This window comes from Podarcis liolepis (genome assembly GCF_965112155.1).
Source record: "Podarcis liolepis genome assembly, chromosome: 10".
Taxonomy (NCBI): domain Eukaryota; kingdom Metazoa; phylum Chordata; class Lepidosauria; order Squamata; family Lacertidae; genus Podarcis; species Podarcis liolepis.
The window spans coordinates 73,659,502-73,681,534 of NC_139562.1; the positions used below are offsets into that span (position 1 = coordinate 73,659,502).

At 43.1% G+C, this 22,033-nt stretch overlaps 1 protein-coding gene across 1 annotated transcript in view; it reads right to left on the reverse strand.

Annotated features, from left to right (window-relative positions):
- The window catches only part of CAMK1D (calcium/calmodulin dependent protein kinase ID), a 214,236-nt gene that overhangs the window by 70,576 nt on the left and 121,627 nt on the right, over positions 1–22,033 (reverse strand). Inside the window, exon 3 of the mRNA XM_083464223.1 lies at positions 3,896–3,970. Coding sequence (XP_083320349.1) covers positions 3,896–3,970 — 75 coding nt within the window. The remainder of the gene's footprint in view (positions 1–3,895; positions 3,971–22,033) is intronic.

The following is a 22,033-nucleotide window of genomic DNA, read 5'->3' on the forward strand; positions in this document are numbered from 1 at the left end:
TTTGCTGGGTTCTCTTTTCATTATGTGGCCTGAGTTTTTTCTTGACATAAGCTTCATGGGGAGTTGGAGCTGAGTGTGTGCTATCCACATCCTTGTAAAAACAAGACTTGATTTTAACCTTCAAAAATTGCTCTCTTGGAAGGATCCTTGTTATTAAAATTGAACATGAAGAATTGCTTTAATAACATGATTTTGATAAAACTACACATTTTGATACAGCTATAAAAAGAACAGCAACATGTCTTGTTGTTATTGCCAGCATTACACTAGATAGCTAAAGCAACTGATATGATGAAAGCTAATGTGTTTTGTGTAGAAAAGGCAGGACCCTAAAGGAGAGTGTCCTTCCAGGAGTCAGAAAAGAATGCATTTTGCTTATGAACACAGCTCTCCCATACAATGTGTGCTCTGCGTGATTGAAGTCCCTAGTAGTCCCAGTCTAGATGACGGCTCTCTTGCTATAGGGCTGGGAAAGACAGTGCAATATCAGGATGTCAGCAGCAAGCCAGCAGTAAATCACATGGGGTAAGTGAAGTTAATTCTTTATAAGAAAAGTGGATTTGCCCAGGGGTGCCAGGCCTAATGAGCACAGCAGGTCTTCTTGGTAGGCCTTGCTCCTTGAAGGTCCCCGCCTCCCACTGTTGCCTATGTCTCCTCTCCGGGGCGGAGACTGTGCCTGTGTTCCTGTCCTTGCTCCTCCTGCTTCATGCCTTTCCTGGCCTTGGAAACCAGGGCAGAGGGGAGCTGGTCATAGCAGGAGGGAGAGACGCCTGTGCCTCTTCACCACCCTGACCCATCTCTGCCTTTTGGCCTCCCTCATCCTCCTCCCCGGCTTCAGCTTCTGCCTCTGGTTCTGGACTTCTCTCTGCCATAGACTCTCCCTTCTCACTAAGCCCTGTTACCTCTTCAGCTGCTGACACTTCCTCCCTCTGACCACTCATGGATGTCCCACCACCACTCCCCGGGTTCTGGGCCTTCTTTCCCTCAGGGTTCCCCCGCTGGTTCCTCCCGCCATCTGGCTGCGTCCAACTGGTCCATGACATCAGATCAGGCTTGAGTGGCATTGTGTTGCTAGTGAGCAACTTTCTCTTAGCAATTGGGTGGGGGCAAGAGTTCAGTGGCAGAGCATACACTTTTACATGCATGAAGTCCCTTTCTGAAAGTCAATCAACTACAATAAAAGGTTTTTGATAACAGATGCTGGTAAAGCTTCTGATACCTTGGAGAGCAGCTGCAAGTCAAAGTCAGCAGCATTGGGCTAGACGGGCCAATGTTCTGACTCAGTACAAGACAGTAACATAGTATGAATGGATGGAGCTTGGGCCACAGAAACCCGCTGGACTTTGCACTCATCAAACCCCAGTGGCTTTTGTACCAGCTGCACTGGCTCCCGGTGGAGTACAGGATCAGGTTTAAGGTGCTGGTTTTAACCTTTAAAGCCCTATACGGCCTAGGACCCTTGTACCTATGGGACCGCCTCTCCTTACGGTCTTCAAACAAAAACATCTTGGAGGTCCCGGGCCACAGGGAGGTTAGGCTGGCCTCAACCAGAGTCAGGGCTTTTTTGGCTGTGGCTCCGATCTGGTGGAAGGCCCAGTCCCAAGAGACTAGGGCCCTGTGGGACTTGACATCTTTCCTCAGGGCCTGCAAGACAGAGCTGTTCCACCAGGCCTTTGGCCAAGGCACAGTCTGACCCTCTCCTTCTGTAATCCTCATAGAACTCTAACCCAATAGTTGCCATTAATTTGATTTGAACTGATTTTATAATGAAATGATTTTAGAATGTTGTATTATTTTACTGTTGTTAGCCACTCTGAGCCCGGCTTTGGCTGGAGAGGGCAGGATATAAACAAAATTTTATTATTTATTATTATTTTGTGAGGCTTCCAACATTCGGGTGGGAGACAGTTCTGTCAAAACTGCTGCCAGCTGAATCTATGCACAGTTCAACTCACACTAAGCTTTCCTTGTGCAATCATAAGTGCACATGGACCAAGGAATGGTGGTGGAGGAGACTTGCTGGGCCTGAAGCACTATGAGAGCTTGCAGGTTAGGTGGGGCTCATTGGAAGAGACTTCCCTGAGCCCCGCCTCCTCCCAAAATACTGGAGTAAGCACTGCAAGCAGAGACCATGTGCAGGGGAAACTATGTGAAACAAGCCTAAGTATAATGGCATTAAGATCTTCATTCTAACCCACCCCCAGCAAATATACAGTAGCTTTGTATTATATGCCCTGCATTTTGAATCAAATTTGCAGGCACCTACCTAAAAACAAGTGGTATCTTAAATATAAGTGAAAAAATCCATGTTTGCTTTGTGCAGCATGGAAATAGCAAATAAAATTCATGAGCTACAACAAAGCAAAGGAACCGTAATGGCAAATTGGGCAGTGAGGCAATAAAGTAGGTATCCAGCTCTAGCGTCATATGACTTTTGTGTCAACAGGTCATGGTTTCCAAGGAAACAAGAAATTACACATGAACACTTTTGTCCTAGATTGAATTGAGGAAATGGTGCATGTTTAATTGATTATAGTTATTAGGCTGACAGCAGCATTTCCTAAATGAGAACTTTTGAGGAGGTTTCAGAGTACAGACTATGCTTCAGTCCCAGGAATTTCTTAGCTCTGGGTATGTGAAAGAGGTAGTTATTGTATATGGCAATACAGTGGTACCTCGGGTTACAGACGCTTCAGGTTACAGGTGCTTCAGGTTCCAGACTCCACTAACCCAGAAATAGTGCCTCGGGTTAAGAACTTTACTTCAGGATGAGAACAGAAATCGCACGGCGGCAGCGGGAGGCCCCATTAGCTAAAGTGGTACCTCAGGTTTAGAACAATTTCAGGTTAAGAACAGACCTCCAGAACGAATTAAGTTCTTAACCCGAGGTACCACTGTAGAGTCGAAAGAAGTGATGTGGAATAAAACAGGCACCAACTTTATTTGATGTTGTAATACTGAACTTTAAGAACCACTTCAGCCAATGACTGAGGTGATTCCCTTAAGGCCCAAGGCCTGGCCTGGCTGTCTCAGGGGTGAGCTCAGCACTCAGCTGTCCTGAGCAGGACCAGCTTGCCCCATAGCTGTCAACTTACAGATTTGAAAATAAGGGACCAGCAGCCAAAATAAGGGACCTGCAGCCTCACCTGTTCCGGGCACTCCAGTCTTCCTGTCCTCCTGCAGTCTGGTCAAACTCATGCTGGTAGCTTCGAGAACACTGTCCAACCAACTTTGTAACCAGAGGTTCAACTGACTAGAATCTGAATCACATGCACCACAAGGCCTATGCAGCCTCAACTTAAGATGGCTCCCCGGCCTGGCTTTGCACTGCAAAGTTTGCAGCAGCACGTGCAACAAAATGGCATCCAGCATTCAAAAACCCCCTCAGCTTGCATTAACTAGCCACACACAAGGCATGCAAGCTCCACCCCCAGTCGTTCTTAGACTTCTTATTGGGTGAGCAACACAGCCAAGCAACACAGTTGGAGCCTCCCTCCTCCCTGGCCGGCAGAGAGGGAGAGAGAGGAGCTGCTTCCTTTGAAATTTAAGGGACATCATTTAAGGGACATTCATCAATAAGGGACAGCAGCGGGACATGGCGCTGGAATAAGGGACTGTCCCTTCAAATAAGGGACACTTGACAGCTATGAAAATGTCATTTGTTTATTAATTAAATGTATATCCCACTCTTCCTCCTAAAGGAGCCTAGGGCAGCAAACAAGAAGTAATACAGCAATAAAAACATATTTAGAACATTGCAAGAGACACCATAAGATTTCAACATGCTCCTAATACTAGCACAATTTGCACACTTGACCCGATTTCCTGGAATTCGATGTCCTCCTTCTATTTCTGTTTGGTTAACAGAAACAAAAGCAGTATAAGCAATACTTACAGTTGCATGACCAGATACAAGTGGTTTGGACTCTCATAGATGTCTTCCAGGGCAACAATATTTTCATGCTTGATCCTGAAGGTTACATAAAAAGCAACACCACAAGGTAAGTTAAGCGCCCAAGAGAAATCTCTTCATATAATGAGAATAATGCCCAGATTGCCATAAACCATCAAGAGTCTTCATGGTCTCAGGATAATTCAATTAAAATGAAGTCTGTGTAGACTAGAGCCTGTCATGACAGATGCACATTTGAAGGAGTTAAATGTTGTGAACGGCCCTTTGGATAAGGGCAGTATACGTATACTGGGATAAAGTGCATTTCCCCTTTGCTGCAAGTGTGCACATCCACACCAAACTCCAGACAAATTCAGTAGCACAATTGATGCATGATGGCACCAATGGTTTGGCGGGGGGGGGGGGCGGGGGGACCCACTGCATCCTCCTTGTTGCAATAGCACTTCACGGAGTGGCACAGGGCTGGGGCAGTCACTGCCACCCCCAGGTCCTCTCCTTTCCTCCCCCCTACTTCCACCTCCCCTCACAAACCACTGCTCCATCATCGTGGGTGAAGCTACAACAGAGCTGGCTGTGATCCAGCCTTTGCTGCAAGATTGTCACTTTAATTATTCTGAGCATCATATCGCTGTGATCCTATCTCTTTGCTCATTTTCTATGCGCAGGGTTCCAAGCTTTAGCTTATTCATGAGTAACAAGGGCTGTTTTTTCAAGCAAGGCAAAAATATAGAAGTATGATCAAGCCAAAATCAAGCATTTTTATCAGCGGGAAAGTTATTGTTAACCAGCTCTTGCAGAAATCTTAAAAATATTTCGCTTTAGCTGGATATATCTATACCTATGCCTATTTTTATAGTGCATATGTCTGTGCTGTGGAAATATATTCAATCAGAATTAATGGGAAACAATATTATAACCAAGGGGGCAAGCCAGTGTGGTATAGTTGTTATGTCAGACGAGGATCTAGGAACCCAGGTTTCAAAGCGCCATTCAGCCATGGAGCTTCCTGGGTGACCTTGGGCCAGTCGCTGCCATTCAGCCTGAGCTACATCAGAGAGTTGTTGTGAGGATTAAACGAGGAGGAAAGCATGTATGCCACCTTGAGCTCACTGGAGAAAAAGCTGGAGTATACATGCAATTTTAAAAAAAATGAAATTAAATAAGTTTAGAAACAGGCTAGAAACATTCATAGAAGATATGAATGACAACATATAATTGGTCAGTGGATGGAAAATATGGCAGGCAACAGAATTAGAATCTTGTGCTTCTGCTGGCTGGTATTGGCCAGGGTCAGAAATAACATATAGGATTGTACAGAATATAATATTATATAACACAGCAGTTTGCATATGTCACTTTGTAAACATGAAGTAACCATTCTTTGCAGCATACAAATGTGGAGGAAATTAAACACTTCTTTTAAAATGTCATTTAAATGAACTTGCAAATGGTCTCATTATCTTAATAAAGAAACCACATTTTAAAACATTTTAACAGCTTGAACAAACATACAGGTAACCACTAGAACAGATCCACATGGTTCAGAAGTCCTTGGTGTTTAGGTGATGACTTTTTAAAAGAGAGAAACCACAAACCGCCATCTAATTAGCTCCTCAAATGCAAATCCTCTCTGGGATTACTGCTTAAGCAATTCCAAACAATTTCCAGTGTGCACAATTAATTTGCATTAACCCCAAAGCGATAAACCATTTAGCTGTAAACAACAGAATGTTAATTAAGACAAACTGGAGAAACTGAGTAAGAGAGAGATACTGAACAATTAAGTGTAAAAAGCTAAAACATGCCAATTCCACTGTAAATAATAGACATAATCAGATAATAGGGAATTCCTAAAGTTTGGTTGGCCTTCTGTAACTAGTGAGCTGAACTAAGGATAACCTGAAATGTCAGGTTAACCTGAAAACTGCTTTAATTTCATGCTTGGGGCCAGCACACTGCTGGATTACCCAATAGGCAGACTAAGCCCATGCTTAGGGCAGCTCTGAATTTCTGAATCTGACAACTGATATTTTTTTTAAAAAGCATTAGTCATCATAGGGAAAACCATATTTTAGCAACGACCAGATATTGAAATATCTTTATAATACTTTCTGAGAAGCATGTGCAGAGGAAACAAGTGCAATTCTGGAGTCCTACTCAAAGATTGTGGATGCATTAGAAAGTGTAGCTGTAGAAAATAGAATGAAATTTTACAACACCTTCTCTGCAGAAGTCAAGCTCTCACTCTCCCATCCCAAAAAAAAGGAAAGGGAAAAAAGAACTGGATTTGAAAACACGTGCAGACCTCTGTCAATCATTAGCAGACCACTAACGCCAGTGGTTTTCAACATTCTTGAGTCCACGACTCCCTTGACCAATCACGTTCTTTCTGCAGCTCCCCTGTGGGAGCCACTTCCACTGGGTTCTAGTACGGGACATGTGTAAGTGGGGATTCCCCCGCTCTGCTGCCGCCCCACCCCCTTCCCCCCACCCGCTTCTGCCCTGCCCCTTTCTTGCAGTGCTTTTGACGCATGTATACGTGGGAGGCAGTGAGAGATTTTACTTTCTTGGGCTCCATGATCATTGTAGATGGTGACAGCAGTCACGAAATTAAAAGACGCCTGCTTCTTGGGAGAAAAGCAATGACAAACCTAGACAGCATCTTAAAAAGCAGAGACATCAGCTTGCCAACAAAGGTCCGTATAGTAAACCGTATGGTTTTTCCCAGTGGTGATGTATGGAAGTGAGAGCTGGACCATAAAGAAGGCTGATCGCCGAAGAATGGATGCTTTTGAATTTTGGTGCTGGAGGAGACTCTGGAGAGTCCCATGGACCGCAAGAAGATCAAACCTATCCATTCTGAAGGAAATCAGCCCTGAGTGCTCACTGGAAGGACAGATCCTGAAGCTGAGGCTCCAATACTTTGGCCACCTCATGAGAAGAGAAGACTCCCTGGAAAAGACCCTGATGTTGGGAAAGATGGAGAGCACAAGGAGAAGGGGACAACAGAGGACGAGATGGTAGGACAGTGTTCTTGAAGCTACCAGCATGAGTTTGAGGCAGTGGAAGACAGGAGCGCCTGGCGTGCTCTGGTCCAGGGGGTCATGAAGGGTCGGACACGACTAAACGACTAAACAACAACAACCAGGGCCTTGGAGAGCCAGGCAGAGGCCCAGCCCAGGTAGAAAATGTGCCCCCCTTTTTTACCCTGGGGATAAATGAAGTCTTATAAATAAGTATATAAATAATTTTCACAAAAGTTATGCTGACAAATAATTTTATTTCAAGGCTTGAAACGTATCTGCATATAAAGACAAAATGGAAAATATAGATATACAGTAGTGCTTTTTAAAAATACATAGGGAAAAGGATTATTTTAAGTATTTACATTTAAAAATGTTGTGAATATGCTAACCAAGGCCCCCTTTGGAATCGGAGGCCCGGGCCAAGAGGCCCATATGCCCCCCCCCCCCCCCGTCTGGGCCTGACAACAACAGTAAGTGGGACTGCACATGTTAACGGGACCCCAAGCAACGCCACGGCTCTGCAAGACCAAGCTGGCACATTCCTCATGGCAGCACATGGGGGTGGAGAGGGCAAAACAAGATAAAGATCAGAAGCAGAAATATGTTGTCATTGTGGGGAAGGAAAGCAAGAAACACACAGCACAGCACAGGACACACATGCAGACACGGCCCTTTCTGCAACATTCTCCCTGACTCCATCAAGCTGGGTGACTGTTGAGGGGGTTGCCTGGGGGAGAGCAGAGCAGAAGAGGGGGGAGGGAAACACAGAAGACACTCCCCACTTTCAGGGTTATTTTTACATCCCCCATCAAAATGCTTTGCTATTTTCTTCCATTTCTCAATCCCTGCATGTAAAACTAAGGAACTGTTAGTTATTGAAGCTGGGAAGGATTTTTGTTTGTGTGGGGGGCAAAGATTTTAAGAAGATAAACAGTCTTGCAAAAGTGTTTTCCTACCTTTTTGTGGCCTTTTGAAAAAAGGAAGCAATTAACCACTCCAAAAAGAACGTATCAAAAATAAAATGACACCAGAAATTGCTCGCTTACCTGAACATTAACGTCCCGCTTCCACGGGATGTACTTGCATTCTACATTGCCCTGAGCTCGTGGAAGGAGCCTCTACATAAGAAATGGAGAGCGGTGGGGAGGGGGGAGAGAGATGCAGAATCTGGAACGTGTCTGGGAGGCAGCGAGGAGGAGGAGGAAGGATGGCCGCTGAGGGGTAGGCAGGAGAGAGAGAGGCTGGAAGATAATGGCTTACAAGTTAAAGCTGCTGGCTCCCCTGAATGTTCAAGTCACCCCAGGGTGCCACGGCACATTGGTGGACAACCAATGAGTTACACCTCTGAGGAATTATTTCAAAAGATTTGTAGACATATCAAAATATATCTTGTCTGATGCTGACTACAAAGACTGCAAGTGAATCGGGGGAAACAAGCAAATGATGACAGTGCAGGGGAAACAGCACAGCATCTTAAGAGACAAATTTCACATACCTACTTACTACACTATAATTGATTCACTTGAAGCTAATAGGAAGAGGAGAGGTGAAGTGTTTCATAAACAGATCAAGTAGATTTTCTTTTCTAAACAATATACAGTAGACTTATCTGACGTCGAGCACCCACAAGATTTCCCAAAGCTAGTTGACTCATACTTTGCTGACTTGAACATGAATCGCTGTGAAGAACAGGTTACATACACTTCAGGTTACATACGCTTCAGGTTACAGACTCCGCTAACGCAGAAATAGTGCTTCAGGATGAGAACAGAAATCCTGCTCCGACGGCGCAGCGGCAGTGGGAGGCTCCATTAGCTAAAGTGGTGCTTCAGGTTAAGAACAGTTTCAGGTTAAGAACGGACCTCCGGAACGAATTGAAGACTTAACCTGAGGTACCACTGTACTTGGTTTTTATGATGATCCATTACGTAAGACAAAGCAGGTGTCCTGCTCCCTCAGATGATTCTGCCCTTTCTCCCTTGTTCTCAGCCTCTCACAATACTAAAATGATGTTTATCCATCTCTTCTTTCAAATGCAGCTGTTATGCTACATTATTCCAATGTGGTATATATTTTTACATTGCTTTTATGATGTTTGTTTACAATGCATTGATATTAGTTTGGCTATATTTTAAGCTGTTTTATGGAGGCATTTGCCTTATTTATTTATTTATTTATTTATTTATTTAATAATGAACAAGACATTATGTAAAACAACAAAGCATTTATCATGTGAAATAATCAGAGTTATAACCAGCAGGACAGTATTAACTCTTTGGGCAATTAGGCTCACTTTGGTGGAAGCAGGTGTTATTTGACGGCCATGAAGCAGACGTATATTTTAGAGAAAGGAGAATGGTGGCCTTACTTGAACCTTTGAGATCTAGATTCTGTTCATGAGAAGTAGGAAGGAGTGGCAGTGAAGAAAGTAAAGAATGTGAACCATCAGCCTTCTGATCAGCAAGCCCAAGACGCTCCGTGGTTTACCTGGCAAAGAATTAATTTCCCATCCTCTCAGTGACTTTTTCAGCTATTGGTCAAAAATGCAGAACACAGTTCTGGAGCTTTGCTATATTTTATGCATCTAAGTCACACTTGTAATTCACGCATAGTGACTCATTTTTTCCTAACCGTTGCATCTCATTAGTTTAAGGTATTGAGAATGAAAGGTAGTTATTAAAGGAAGCCCAAAATAAGGCAGTGCTGCACTCTGCACTGGAACTGGTGCGCAGAGGGTCCTTTGATAAAATCATCTCCCCCTCTGGTGAGCCAAGAAATCATGCTGTAACTAAGAATGGATGTTGTATTAATAAACTATGTGATTTCTATCTCTCTCTTAATGAAATAAGACAGGCTGATGGACCGTTGGACATGCAAGATGTTCATCATCAACCGACTACAAAGACAAAGACATGTTAACAATACCCTACAAGGGCTGTATGGCAAGGTTAAAAGGAGTTAAAAGGTGGCAAATATTTCAGGGTCACTGACAACAGGTTTTTGGTTTAAAAAATAATAATTAGCAGACTTCCCCCAGAAAGGATAAATCTGGATTAAATGATGGGAAGAAGTACAGGCTGGCATTTTGATACAACTTTTCTGTGCATGAGGAGCACCCATCCCACAATGTCCTCCACAGAATCATTGTCAGTGGTGACACCAGTCCTCAAGAGCCATTTAGTACTTGCTCTTGTCTCCCTCATCAAAATGCTCCCTCATCAAAATGCTCAGGGAGATGAGGGATGGAAGCAAGGCTGCATCCAAATAAGAAATGTTGCGGTAATGGGAAACTTCAGCTACCCTCTTGAGGACGGGCTGCATGCACATTCCCGTCCCTCTCTCATAACACTAGAATTTGTGGACACTCAGTGAAGCTGAATGTGGGAAGATTCAGAAATCCAGAGCAGATTTGGGGGGCACAGAAGCAGGGGCGAAGGAAGGCCAACCAGCACCCGGGGCGGGGGGTTGGGGGCGGCAGAGAGATCCCACCGCCGTCCGTATGGCGCTCGAGTGCCACCTCCGGCACACCACGGGGGGGGGGGGGTTTCAACAAAATCAGTTTGCCAAGTTTTCAAATTTGTGGAATCTTTTATTTCAGCATAGGTAAAAGATATTCATAGCAAAAGCAAAAACAAAAAAGCAAAAGACCCATTCCTCTCCATCAGAGAGAGGGTTTGAGGGCGTGAAGAAAGAAACACAATTAGCACTAGACCAATCAGGCATGTGACCAATATAAATGTGATCTGCTTTATTGCTCTGGTTAAAAATGAAGGTGCAGAACTATGATTTACATATTCAGTACAGAATTTGAGGGAAGTAGATTTGTAGATTTGAAGCTATCATTCATTATTTTGACATATATAAACACACTTCTAAGATAATAATGAAAGAGGTTTTAGATTTGGCAACATTGCATTTTTTGGCACAAGCTGTTAAAATACTCTTAAATTAAGCAAATCCTTCACCAATCTAATTGTGACTCAGCACATTTTATTTCACCTGCAACATTTGGGAGGGGTTTTTGTTTATCCAGCTTAGGCTGTGGATTTCTCTTCCTTCGTGAGTTGGCTTTTATTAAATACCGTATTTTTCGCCCTATAGGACACACTTTTTCCCCTCCAAAAATGAAGGGGAAATGTGTGTGCATCCTATGGGGCAAATACAGGCTTTCGCTGAAGCCTGGAGAGCAAGAGGCGTCAGTGAGCACCAACCCCTCTCGCTCTCCAGGCTTCAGGAAGACATCCGCAAGCCTCGTGCGCCCAGTGGGAGGTCCCGCCAGGCGTGCAAGGCTTGGGGCGGCAGCCTGCAGCCCGAAGCATGGGGCGAGCTGCGGAGCCCGCCCCGTGCTTCGGGCAGATGTTGGCACGCCTTGCGCACCAGGCTCACAAGGCTTGCAGGCAGCAGCCTGTTTTGGGGGCTGAGCCTGGGGGGGAAATTTTTTTTTCTTTATTCCCCCCCCAAAAAAAACTAGGTGCGTCCTATGGGGCGAAAAATACGGTATTCTCCACCACTTTTATATGGAATACTATTTCTTGCCACCTGACACAATCCCCTGTAATGAAGGCTGCTAATCTCCAAAGTTCTTATTTTGTTCCAGCTCTCTGTAATTGTGGCTTGTCAAGAAATCTCTTTAAATTTCCATTTGTGAGCATTTGCTCAGGGGGGGGGGGTAAGAGGGGTCTGTGCAGTGGACCCTGAAATATTAGGCACACGGGCTAAATGGAAAAAGAAAACTGCTCTTGTTGAGATGACAAATTGGCTGAAATCTGTGATTAAGGCAACTGGAGGCTTACCTCCGCTGTCTCCAGGCACCGTCTCCTTTTGATTCTGCTTCTTAACTCATTTTTTGCACACTGACAACTAGGATTCATATTATAAAAAGTGCAGAAATGCCTTTAGCCAGAACCAGCCAATGCTTTTACCTTACTGTTCTGCTGCAACCCAAGGTTGCAGCGTGGAGTGCCTCTGTTCACTGTTCCAGTTTGTCATCCCTCAACAACCGGCATGGAGGGTAGTAGTTCCAAATTATTTGTTTGACTTCTCTACACCTTGGGGTTTCCTTGAGCCTGAGTAAAGCTGCCCGTGAAATACCACTGCCTAAAGTGGGATCTGAAGCCAGTTTGGAGGTTCCTCCTCAGGCAAAACATGAAGGAATTTTGAGGGAAACCAAAAGAAGTTGGTAGCCCAGTGAGAGGTTTAATGAAAAGGTTTCTCCAAGAACTTGAATTCTTCAGGTTTCGTGTTGCTGTGGAAACAAAGGCATCAAATACAACTGCAAGAAATGTAGTACATCCACTGGAAACCATGACTGCCTTTGAACACATTAAAAACATAAAACATAAAACATAAAACATAAAACATAAAAAAACATAAAACAACAGTCCAGCCTGAGGAAATTTATTATGAATGTGAAAAGTTTCCCCCACCCCTTTCTCTCTCTCTCTCTCTCTCTCTCTCTCTCTCTCTCTCTCATGTTTGTAGTACAAATCTGACACAGTATACAAAACTTTCAAACAAGCAGGCTAAGGGGCCTGGAGATCAGAACAAAGGCGAACTGCCCAAGAGGAAGAAACACGTTTGGCATGATGACCAGGACTGGATCTACACTGACCTGTTTAATGCTATTTCCCCCTATTAGAAATGCTATTCTAAAACATCACAGGGCAAAATTGTTAATTAAAACATTTTACCTTGTTTTTCCCCCATCAAATGTAAGTCATACCTAGTTACACCATTTCCCAAAATGCTGTATCTTTCCCTGCTGGTCACTGGTTGCTCTGCTCCGCCCTCGGGTTTCACATTTTAATTCTTCTTCCCTCCCTGCCCTTTGTCATCTGTCAGTCTTTCACCTCCCCTCAAATACCATGGGTGTGCGTGTGTGTGTGTGTGTGTGTGTGGAGTTTGAATGCCGTAACAAAAAAGGTAAAATGCTACATAGGGACATATGAGCAGTGTTCCACTGATACAGCAACATAAAACGATTAAAAAGTAACTGATATAAAAGACACATTATGAACGTAAAAAGTAGGACATCGTGTGTCCGTCTAGATCCGCCCGAGAGGAGTGCAAATCTCCATAAACAATACTAAGGAACAAGTTAAAAAGAGCAACGGACAAATCCCCTTCTGAAGTGGACCTTTTCACAGCACAGGTGGTGGAAATGTGCATTGAATGCTTCCCTATTTTAAGAAACGTACTCTGCGCATGGAAACACAGTATGCTGGAGCTTAGCTTTCCTAGTTATTTCAATGGGGAAGCATTCAAGCATGCAACAATTGTTCTACCATATTTTGGAAGTGATGCAGTCAATGTAGAATTGCTGCACCTTGTGCTATTCCTGCACATTTGAATTGGCTCAATGGCTATGGCGAATCTCCTGGAACAAATGACTGTAATTAAAACATGGCAGGATGAGAGAGGAATGTGTGAAGCGTTGCTGGTTTTTTTTTTTTAAAATCCATACTACATCACATGACATAATTTTGATTGATTCAATTTCAGGAGATATTATGGTTTGGGCAATCCATTTCACCGGCACTATAAAAGAAAAAGCAGCAGCAGCAGTAATTCAAAATGACTTGAATCACCCTCAAAATGAGGTATAAACTAATAATTACATCCCCTGGGACAAGATTCCCAAGAGGAATGTCAAAGATTTTTCCCAGTGTTTATTTGTTGGTTATTATGTCTACGGGGTGATATTTATTCTCTCAGACCTTTATGCACACTGGCATTTCAGCTGAGAGTATAAGATTATGAGATTGTAATTTCAGTCACAAATATTGTTATTAAAACACTGGATATACCTTTGGGAGATGCACATGAGGAATAAAGAGATAAACATTTGGATCCTGAGGCTTTAGCGCATGCCTTTACAAGAGGAGTGGGGAACCTCAACGCCACAGGCCTCTCTATCAGACCCTCAGGCCTCTCTGTCTAGCCCTTGAGCTCGTCCCAGGCCCGTCTCATGCCATGTTCCTCAGTGGCCCTGGTCCACCTGTTCCTTGAGTGCTTCTACCTGGCTGGAATATGTCCTTGACCTGTGATAATACCTCTTACTTGCCAGGATGGAGAGATGTATCTGTAGCAATATCTGAATTCTGCATGGCTTGAATATAGCCCAAGAATCACATCTGTTGACCAGTCCATTTTTACCTCTGGCCATGCCTACCACTGATATATAATCCCTGGAAGGATGAGACCTAGGCCACAGTATTCTTCTTGAAATCACCATTTTTGTAAACTGGGCCCTAGATGACTCAGTGATGGAATGGTCAAAGCTCAGTTGAAGGCAGAATTGAAGCCTTAAAAGTGCAACGTGGCCTGGATGGCGCAGAGTATCTATTTGTGAAATATATACATCCATTTCTACAGACATGTTTAAGATGCCAACCCACAGCCCTGCAAGAAAATAAAATGAAAACAGAAGAAAAGAACTATGAAATCAAAGAGGGAGAAAACTTGCTTAGGTGGCACATGAGTAATGATTCTGGATAAATAAAAAGAGTGCTAAGAAAAACAATCCCATGCTATCAAAGGTGGCTAGGTACAACAGCCAGGTTATTAGATGATACACTAGGAAACATTTTTCTTCTGTCATCTTCTGGTTTGGGTGTGGCACCCAATGCAATTATTTGCTTCCGCATCCCCACATGTGAAATAAATCAATCAAGAAATAATTAGAGGTGTGTTTGTTTTTGAGTATGCAAAGCAAAACACAACCTTGTTCCTAGGCTACCTGTTTCTCTTAAACCAGCACAAAGCTATCCCTGACTTTTCAAAGGCACATAAACAAGATAACAAATATTCAACATATTCTATAGTCTGTGGCTATAGAGAGGTAAAATTAGACAGGGCATCCCAACTAGAGGACTGTCCCTATTTTGTACTTTCCACAATGAAAAAGTTTTGCGTTGGCTGAGTATCTGAAGCTGCCTTGCAGCCTTAAACTACCGATCCCTCAGCCCGGCCTTCTCCAACCAGGCGCCCTCCCTCCAGCTGATGTTGGACTCCAACTCCCATCAGCCCCAGTCAGCAGGGCCAATGGTCGTGGGGTGATGGGAGCTGCAGTCCAGAACATCTGGAGGGCACCAGGTTGGGGTCCTTGTTGTCATGAGAAAAGCTGAAACAGGATTTTGGAGTGAAAGTCCACTTAAAAGAAGTGTTCTGTCTCTTTTGACATAACACTTCCTCCATGAATCTCTGGTTGATTGAGGAAGGTTGTTCATGAAGTTCTGCGTCTGCTGCCTGATGCTTAACTGGCACCATGTCCTAGGAATAATAATAATAATATTTTTTTAAAAAAAATATTTATACCCCATCCTTCCCGGTTTAAAAACCAGGCTCAGGGCAGCTAACAGCAAATATAAAGCATTGATTAAAATGTGACTTAAAAACAGCATAAAACAGCATAAAGTAGAACATAAAATGCAGCATCAATATCACTAAAATTCAAAAAGCCATTCTGGAAGCCATTCTGGCCACGTCTCTCCTGAAAGGCAAGTGGGGAAGGTGTCTTGTTTCACACCCTGAGGAAGCTCTTCCGCTCCTGAGACTTACAGATGCTTTTTGATACAGGGCTCTGAGTTTAATATTGTACAGTCATATATTTGGAGCTTATTTCTAATGAAAAAGTAGTATGCAAAAATGAGCCCACAGATATTCACCTGTGATTTCCTTGATAACAAATCTATCACAGTATTTCCCCCCCTCCATGGAAATAGCTCACACATTCAGTAGAGTAACACCGGATGAGAACTCACATGTATAACTTGTTTATCTTCCAAACAACCTTGTAATTCACTGTATATAAAAACTGTATGCAAATGCTGCATTTAGTTTTGGAACTCTTCCAACAGACCCAAGAAATTGCACTAAGGAAAATGTGGAATTTTGAAACATTAATTAAAATGCTGACAACATCTTCTCACACACAAAAACAAGAATAAGCCCCAAATACCTGCACCTCCCCTCTTCAGGAGGAGGATGGGGAATCCCCAACATAGAATCATATTACATTGCCAAGCAAGTACGCTACATTCTAGAAGACGAGACAAACCAATGGGTACACCTGGAGAGAGACACAATTGAAAATACCCCCACCACAGGATGCCCATTCCTCCCAAACAAAGGAAAATCCCCACATCACTAAACAGGTTAACACAGACCATGCTTAAAGAATGGAAGAAAGAAGCAGGCAAACTGTCCCCAACCCCATCCCCACTAAACCCCCTGGCTCACCACCTACTATGCCACCACGCAGCACAAAACTTCCAGGTAAAAACCTGACAAGCCAAAGGCTTATCCCCCCCAGCAGACTTCTACAAAAATAGCAAACCCACATTGACACAAGAAATACAAGACAAACAAGGGACACCCAGATGCCCTGGCTAACACACTGCCAATTGCATGCCTTCTTAAACAATCCACTAGTAAAACCAGCACCAATCAGGCCCTTGACAACCTTCGGAAACCTCCTCCTCACCCCAGAGGGACACAGCAAGGGGGTGGCATCCACAATATACCAAACACTGCTCCAAAACCCCACAATCCCCCTTGACGTAATCAAAAAACAATGGGAGGACGCCATAGGCTATGAAATAAACCCCACCCAATGGACTAGAATGTGGTCTAAATCCCCCTCTTTTCTTCCTAACCTAACACTGTATGCAACACTAATGTCTCACAATAAATGAAACTGATTTGTAGAAAACACAACTTGAAAAAAGAGACAATGCACGTATTTTTGTAAACTAAGAAATCTTTAATAATAATAATAATAATAAATCTAAGAGAGAGAAAAAACAACAATCAAAACATTTGTGAAATATGGACTCCAGTGACAATTTCTATTCCTCTTGTGGCTGTTCATAGTCATTATATTAACTTAATGGAAATGAAGCTATTGAACTTAAAGAACAAATAATTGTCAAATTATGAATTGAGTAAACCTTTTTATAATAAATATTTACTTACTTTTAGGGAGAAAGGTACTCTTGAATTCTGTATTTTGAAAGGTTTTAATGTATTCCAGTGCATTTTTTTAATGCTTTGTATATATCTGCTCATTTTTTTTGGTATGTTTATAGTAAAACATTTAAAAAAATAATCAAATAACTAAATGTATGCGTGAATAACTTCATAAATGAAATGTTTGATCACTGAGTCCCCAAACTGTGTTGTAGTTTAACCAGTAGAAAACCGATGTGCAGACCTTCACCATGAACTCATATTGATAGGAGGTGTGTGTGAAGCTGAAAGGTAAAATCTTCAAATAAGTACATGGACAAGAATGAGTCTGCATATGCAAGAGGCTTTTGCTTCAAACTGTTTTTTTGCTTCAAACTGAGGTGGAGAGGCTACCCCACAGGCAGAGATGATGTGCAGAACAGGGGGCACTCATTGCAATGCACAACTTGGCCACAACCAGACGCAGCATCTCTATACATGTTACTGAAGAGTTTTTATATTATTCGTTTACAGAATTTTTGGGATCCCAGTTCTTCAAGGACCACCTCTTCCCAAATGAACTGACCCAGACCCTGTGATTGTCACCTGAGGCCCTTCACTGGAGGGCATTCTGGTGAGTTTTCTAGGTAAATAATGGAGGCTTGTTTAATAGAGTATATTGATAAGTCAGCCTTCTCTGAAAGAGATGGAAATGCACAGAGAAAATCAAAGGTAAGATCCGGTCTTGTGGTCTTTAGGCAACAGATGTCAATGTTAGCATTCCTACCGTGCAATGTCAATATTAAACAGCTCCAGACTTTCATTAATTAGAAACAACAGAAGCAAAATTACCAAAACCAAAGAATCCACGGCTCAGCAGTACTCATGGGCTTTTTAGCCAAGCAGCCTTTATCATGATTAAAGTTCAAAATAGTTCAAAGATAAATATATTTTAATACAGTTTGTTGTGCAAGTGAGAACAGCAAAACAGAAAATCTTCAAAATTTATGAAAAGTTCTTTTGATCTGTCTCAATAATATTTTAATTCACATTTCCCCTTAGAAGAGTAAAATAAAGGCTGGTATTCTAATCACACTTACCTGGAAGTAAGCACATTGGGCAACAGTGAGAATTTTATTGCCTGCTGCTCAACATAGTGAGGGCACAGAGAGCTGCTTAAATTGCATTTCCTACATGCACCTTCCGAACCTTTGGATTTCTGAATCACCACCTCTTATAATGCTATGATGTTGCAGTTTCAAAGGTTGCAACCATATAAACATTTGAGAATGATCTGTGTTAATTATCTTAGGAAATATATAACTGAAACTTTGAAACAATAATATGGCAAGCCACGAAGCTTACCAGGTTTTGGGAAGGATGCAAGGGGGCTCTGGGAGTGTCCCAGAGGCTGGTGAGAAAGATGTTTCCTCAAGTGTCTGGGAACTTTTGGGGGGGCAGCATGGAAGCCCAGAAAGCAGTCCTCCACCTTGCCGTTTGGGAGGTTCCTGACTTTGCGTGCTTTTGCATGCGGACCCCTGGAACCAAACCCTGCCTAAACTGCAGGTTACCTGTAACCCAAAACTAAAACTGACTGAACTGAACTGGGAAGAATAATTGTGTTGTGAAGAAAGTGGTATGGTATAAAAGAAGTACACAGTGCCATAAATTGAATATAGATTATTTTTCAGGTCACACAGAGCAGACTGAAAGCTGAAGAATAAGCATGAAACATCAGCCCCTGTTGCCCTCCTAATGACAGTGGAGTCAGAATGGGCTCAAACTGGGCCCAAACTGGGCACAGAATGAACATGGTGTCTTATGAGTTTAGGAGGAACTAGTTCCATTTCCCAATCCCTATTAGAAACCTAACTGGATGAAGTGAGGTGGAGAGGCTGCCCCACAGGCAGAGATGATGTGCAGAACAGGGGGCACTCATTGCAATGAACTGTGTTTCCACAGCACAGTATGTCACCACAACTTGGCCACAACCAGACGCAGCATCTCTATACATGTTACTGAAGAGTATTTATATTATTCGTTTACAGAATTTTTGGGATCCCAGTTCTTCAAGGACCACCTCTTCCCAAATGAACTGACCCAGACCCTGTGATTGTCATCTGAGGCCCTTCTCTGGAGGGTGGCAACAGGAGAACAGGCCTTTCCAGTGGTGGCTCCCCACTCGTGGAATGCTCTCCCCAGGCAGCCAGGAAAAACAATCCTCTTCTGCCAGGCTTTCTGCTTTTGCTTATCTGTGGCCTCCTTCAGTGGGCAGATGTTTAAATCCTGCCTTTTAAAAATATGCAGGTGTTTTAGGTTTTTTCACTGTTTTGTTTTATGCTGGTTTTAAGGTAAAGGTAAAGGGACCCCTGACCATCAGGTCCAGTCGTGACTGACTCTGGGGTTGCGGCACTCATCTCGCTTTATTGGCCAAGGGAGCCGGCGTACAGCTTCCGGGTTGTGTGGCCAGCATGACTAAGCCGCTTCTGTCGAACCAGAGCAGCGCACGGAAACGCCGTTTACCTTCTCGCCGAAGCGGTACCTATTTATCTACTTGCACTTTGACGTGCTTTCGAACTGCTAGGTTGGCAGGAACAGGGACCGAGCAACGGGAGCTCGCCCAGTTGCGGGGATTTGAACTGCCGACCTTCTGATCGGCAAGTCCTAGGCTCTGTGGTTTAACCTACAGCACCACCCGCGTCCCTTGGTTTTAAGGTATGTGCTATTAATTTACTGCTGTAAGTTGGGAACACGATAGAAACTGATCACCCACAACAGGAGTGTGATAAAATGTACTTCCAGACCACCATCTGAATAAGAGAGTTGCCCCATCTTGCAAACCATCCCTAGTCCACAGAATGGGAAAAGAAGACCTAAGATAAATACAGAGAGGGGTGGGAGGGAGAGATTTTCTTACACTGTAAATATGTTGCACAATATAATTTGTTCAGACATGTGGAAGTACCTCCAAAACACTGTGAAGGTCAATGAGATACCTGTGGAGCCTGAGAACAGCTTGATCAGCATGAGAGGAAGAAGAAAAGAGCCCTGCTTTTAAGTGGACTTTCGCATCCAAAATCCTGTTTCAGCTTTTCTCATGACAACAAGGATCTCTGGTAGAGAATGCCCACTGTGTGTGGTACTCGGAATGAATCATTCTGTCCCCACCAAACGATGATGGAGGAAAGGGAAAGCCTGAGAGTGTTTTGCAGCATCACACACACACACACACACACACACACACACACACACACACACCCTCTGTAAGTTTCAGGGTGAGCTTTAAAGGTCAGTTTCTTTGTGAGGAGAGAGTACTGGCACCCTGAAGTGTGTGATAATAATAATAATAATAATAATAATAATAATAATAATAATAATAATAATGGTTATTAGTAATAATATGCCACCCATCTGATTGGGTCGCCCCAGCCACTCTGGGCAGCTTCCAACTCCTTATGCAAGCCAAGGAAATTTTCCCCAGCTAACTCTCCCCTTCCCTGGTCAATTAATTTCTGTTCCCACCCAGTCACAAAATCCAGGTTATGACACAAATTCCATCTGCAATGTCTTTAGTGCAGCTGATGTGTGAGGAAGCCTGGCAGTTGCCTGAGAGATTCCTTTCCACTTTCTAAGGATGCTCTTCAACTGCCCAGCTTGGCTCGAAGTGTGCGCTTCTACATTTTCTCATGCTGCAGCTTTGGTTTTTTCTCAGAGTCCATTTCCTCCTTCTTGGAACTCTCTTCAATAGCCTTCTCAGCATACAGGGCTTAATCGGAGTCAGGGCCTGCCAGTTTTAAATGTCAAGGTGACAGTCTACAATAACTATAGCTGTGAGCAAATGCAGAGTTCATTTCTTCCACTAAGGAACAAGTATTGAGAATCACTTTCTGTCTGACCTCTAAGGCACATGGGGTTATTGCGTTTTATCCTCGCATCAACACTGTGAAGTAGATGAGGCAGAGAGAACTGATGGTTGCCCCAAGGTCACTTGTGGAAATAGTCTCCAAGAGCTTCCAGTCTGGAAACTGGGGGAATAAGCTAAGTGACTCAGAAGTTGCCAGACACAAGCTATGGTTTCTTGGTGGTTTTATTGGTCTCAGTCCCAGGTCTTTCATTTAAGAAATTAGGGGCTACTTGGAAGAAAGGAGAGGGAGATGATGGATACAAAAGAATGCACCAGTGGGAACAACTTTTGAAAATTTCATCTAAAAGCAGGGATTTAGAAGGTGATGCTTTTACCATTACTTTATCTCTGCTTCAGGAAAAGCTCGCCTGCGAAGTTTCAAGTTGCTAGGAAAGGCACTGATGGAGGACAACTAGAAAAAAAAGTATTGTTTTATTAGTGGCGTTAGTGATGTGAGGTGAAAAATTTCCCAGTGCTTTATTTTTTCAGACATCTTCCCTTTTCATAAGTAAATTAGTAACAATGAACAGGTGCCAACTGCAAATACAGTAGTAGGAAAATGAGGCAGGTTCACTATTGTGAACTAAATACAAGTAAAATAAAAAGAGTAAAATGAATTTGCTAAATTAGGTACCTCTTGAGCATCGGGGGGGGGGGAATCCACTCAAATTACCCTAATTGGGTTTTTCCTTCCAGTTTAAAATTCCCAGAAAACACACATCACCGGCTGGCATACCTGAATCTCTCTCCTTTTTGTTTCTAACCACCTGGATTTTGGGGGAAGGGCACCCTTTCACACCAATTGTAAGAAATACAGGAGGTAAGTCCTGCTTCTCAAATCTATGGTGCAACCACACTCAGAATATTGTGTATGGTTCTGGTTGCTATGCCACAAAAAGAATACTGCAGCACTGAAAAGATTAAGAAAGGACAACAAAAATGACTGGGGGAGTGAAGTAAGTCTCAGGTGATGAAAGGCTACAACGTTGTGGCTCTTTTTAGCTTAGCAAAAAGTGAATAAGTGAAGACAAGACAGAGGTCTATAAATTATGCATTGTGCCAAGTCAGTGGACAGAAAGAAGTCTTTCTCCCTCTCTAAATACTAGAATCCAGAATCATCAAATGAAGCTGAAAGTATTTCTTCACACAACAGGTTGCTAAACAATGGAATTTGCTATCACAAGATGTAACGATGGTTGGAAACGTAGGCAGAGGATTAGACAAATCCATGGAAGGTAAGGC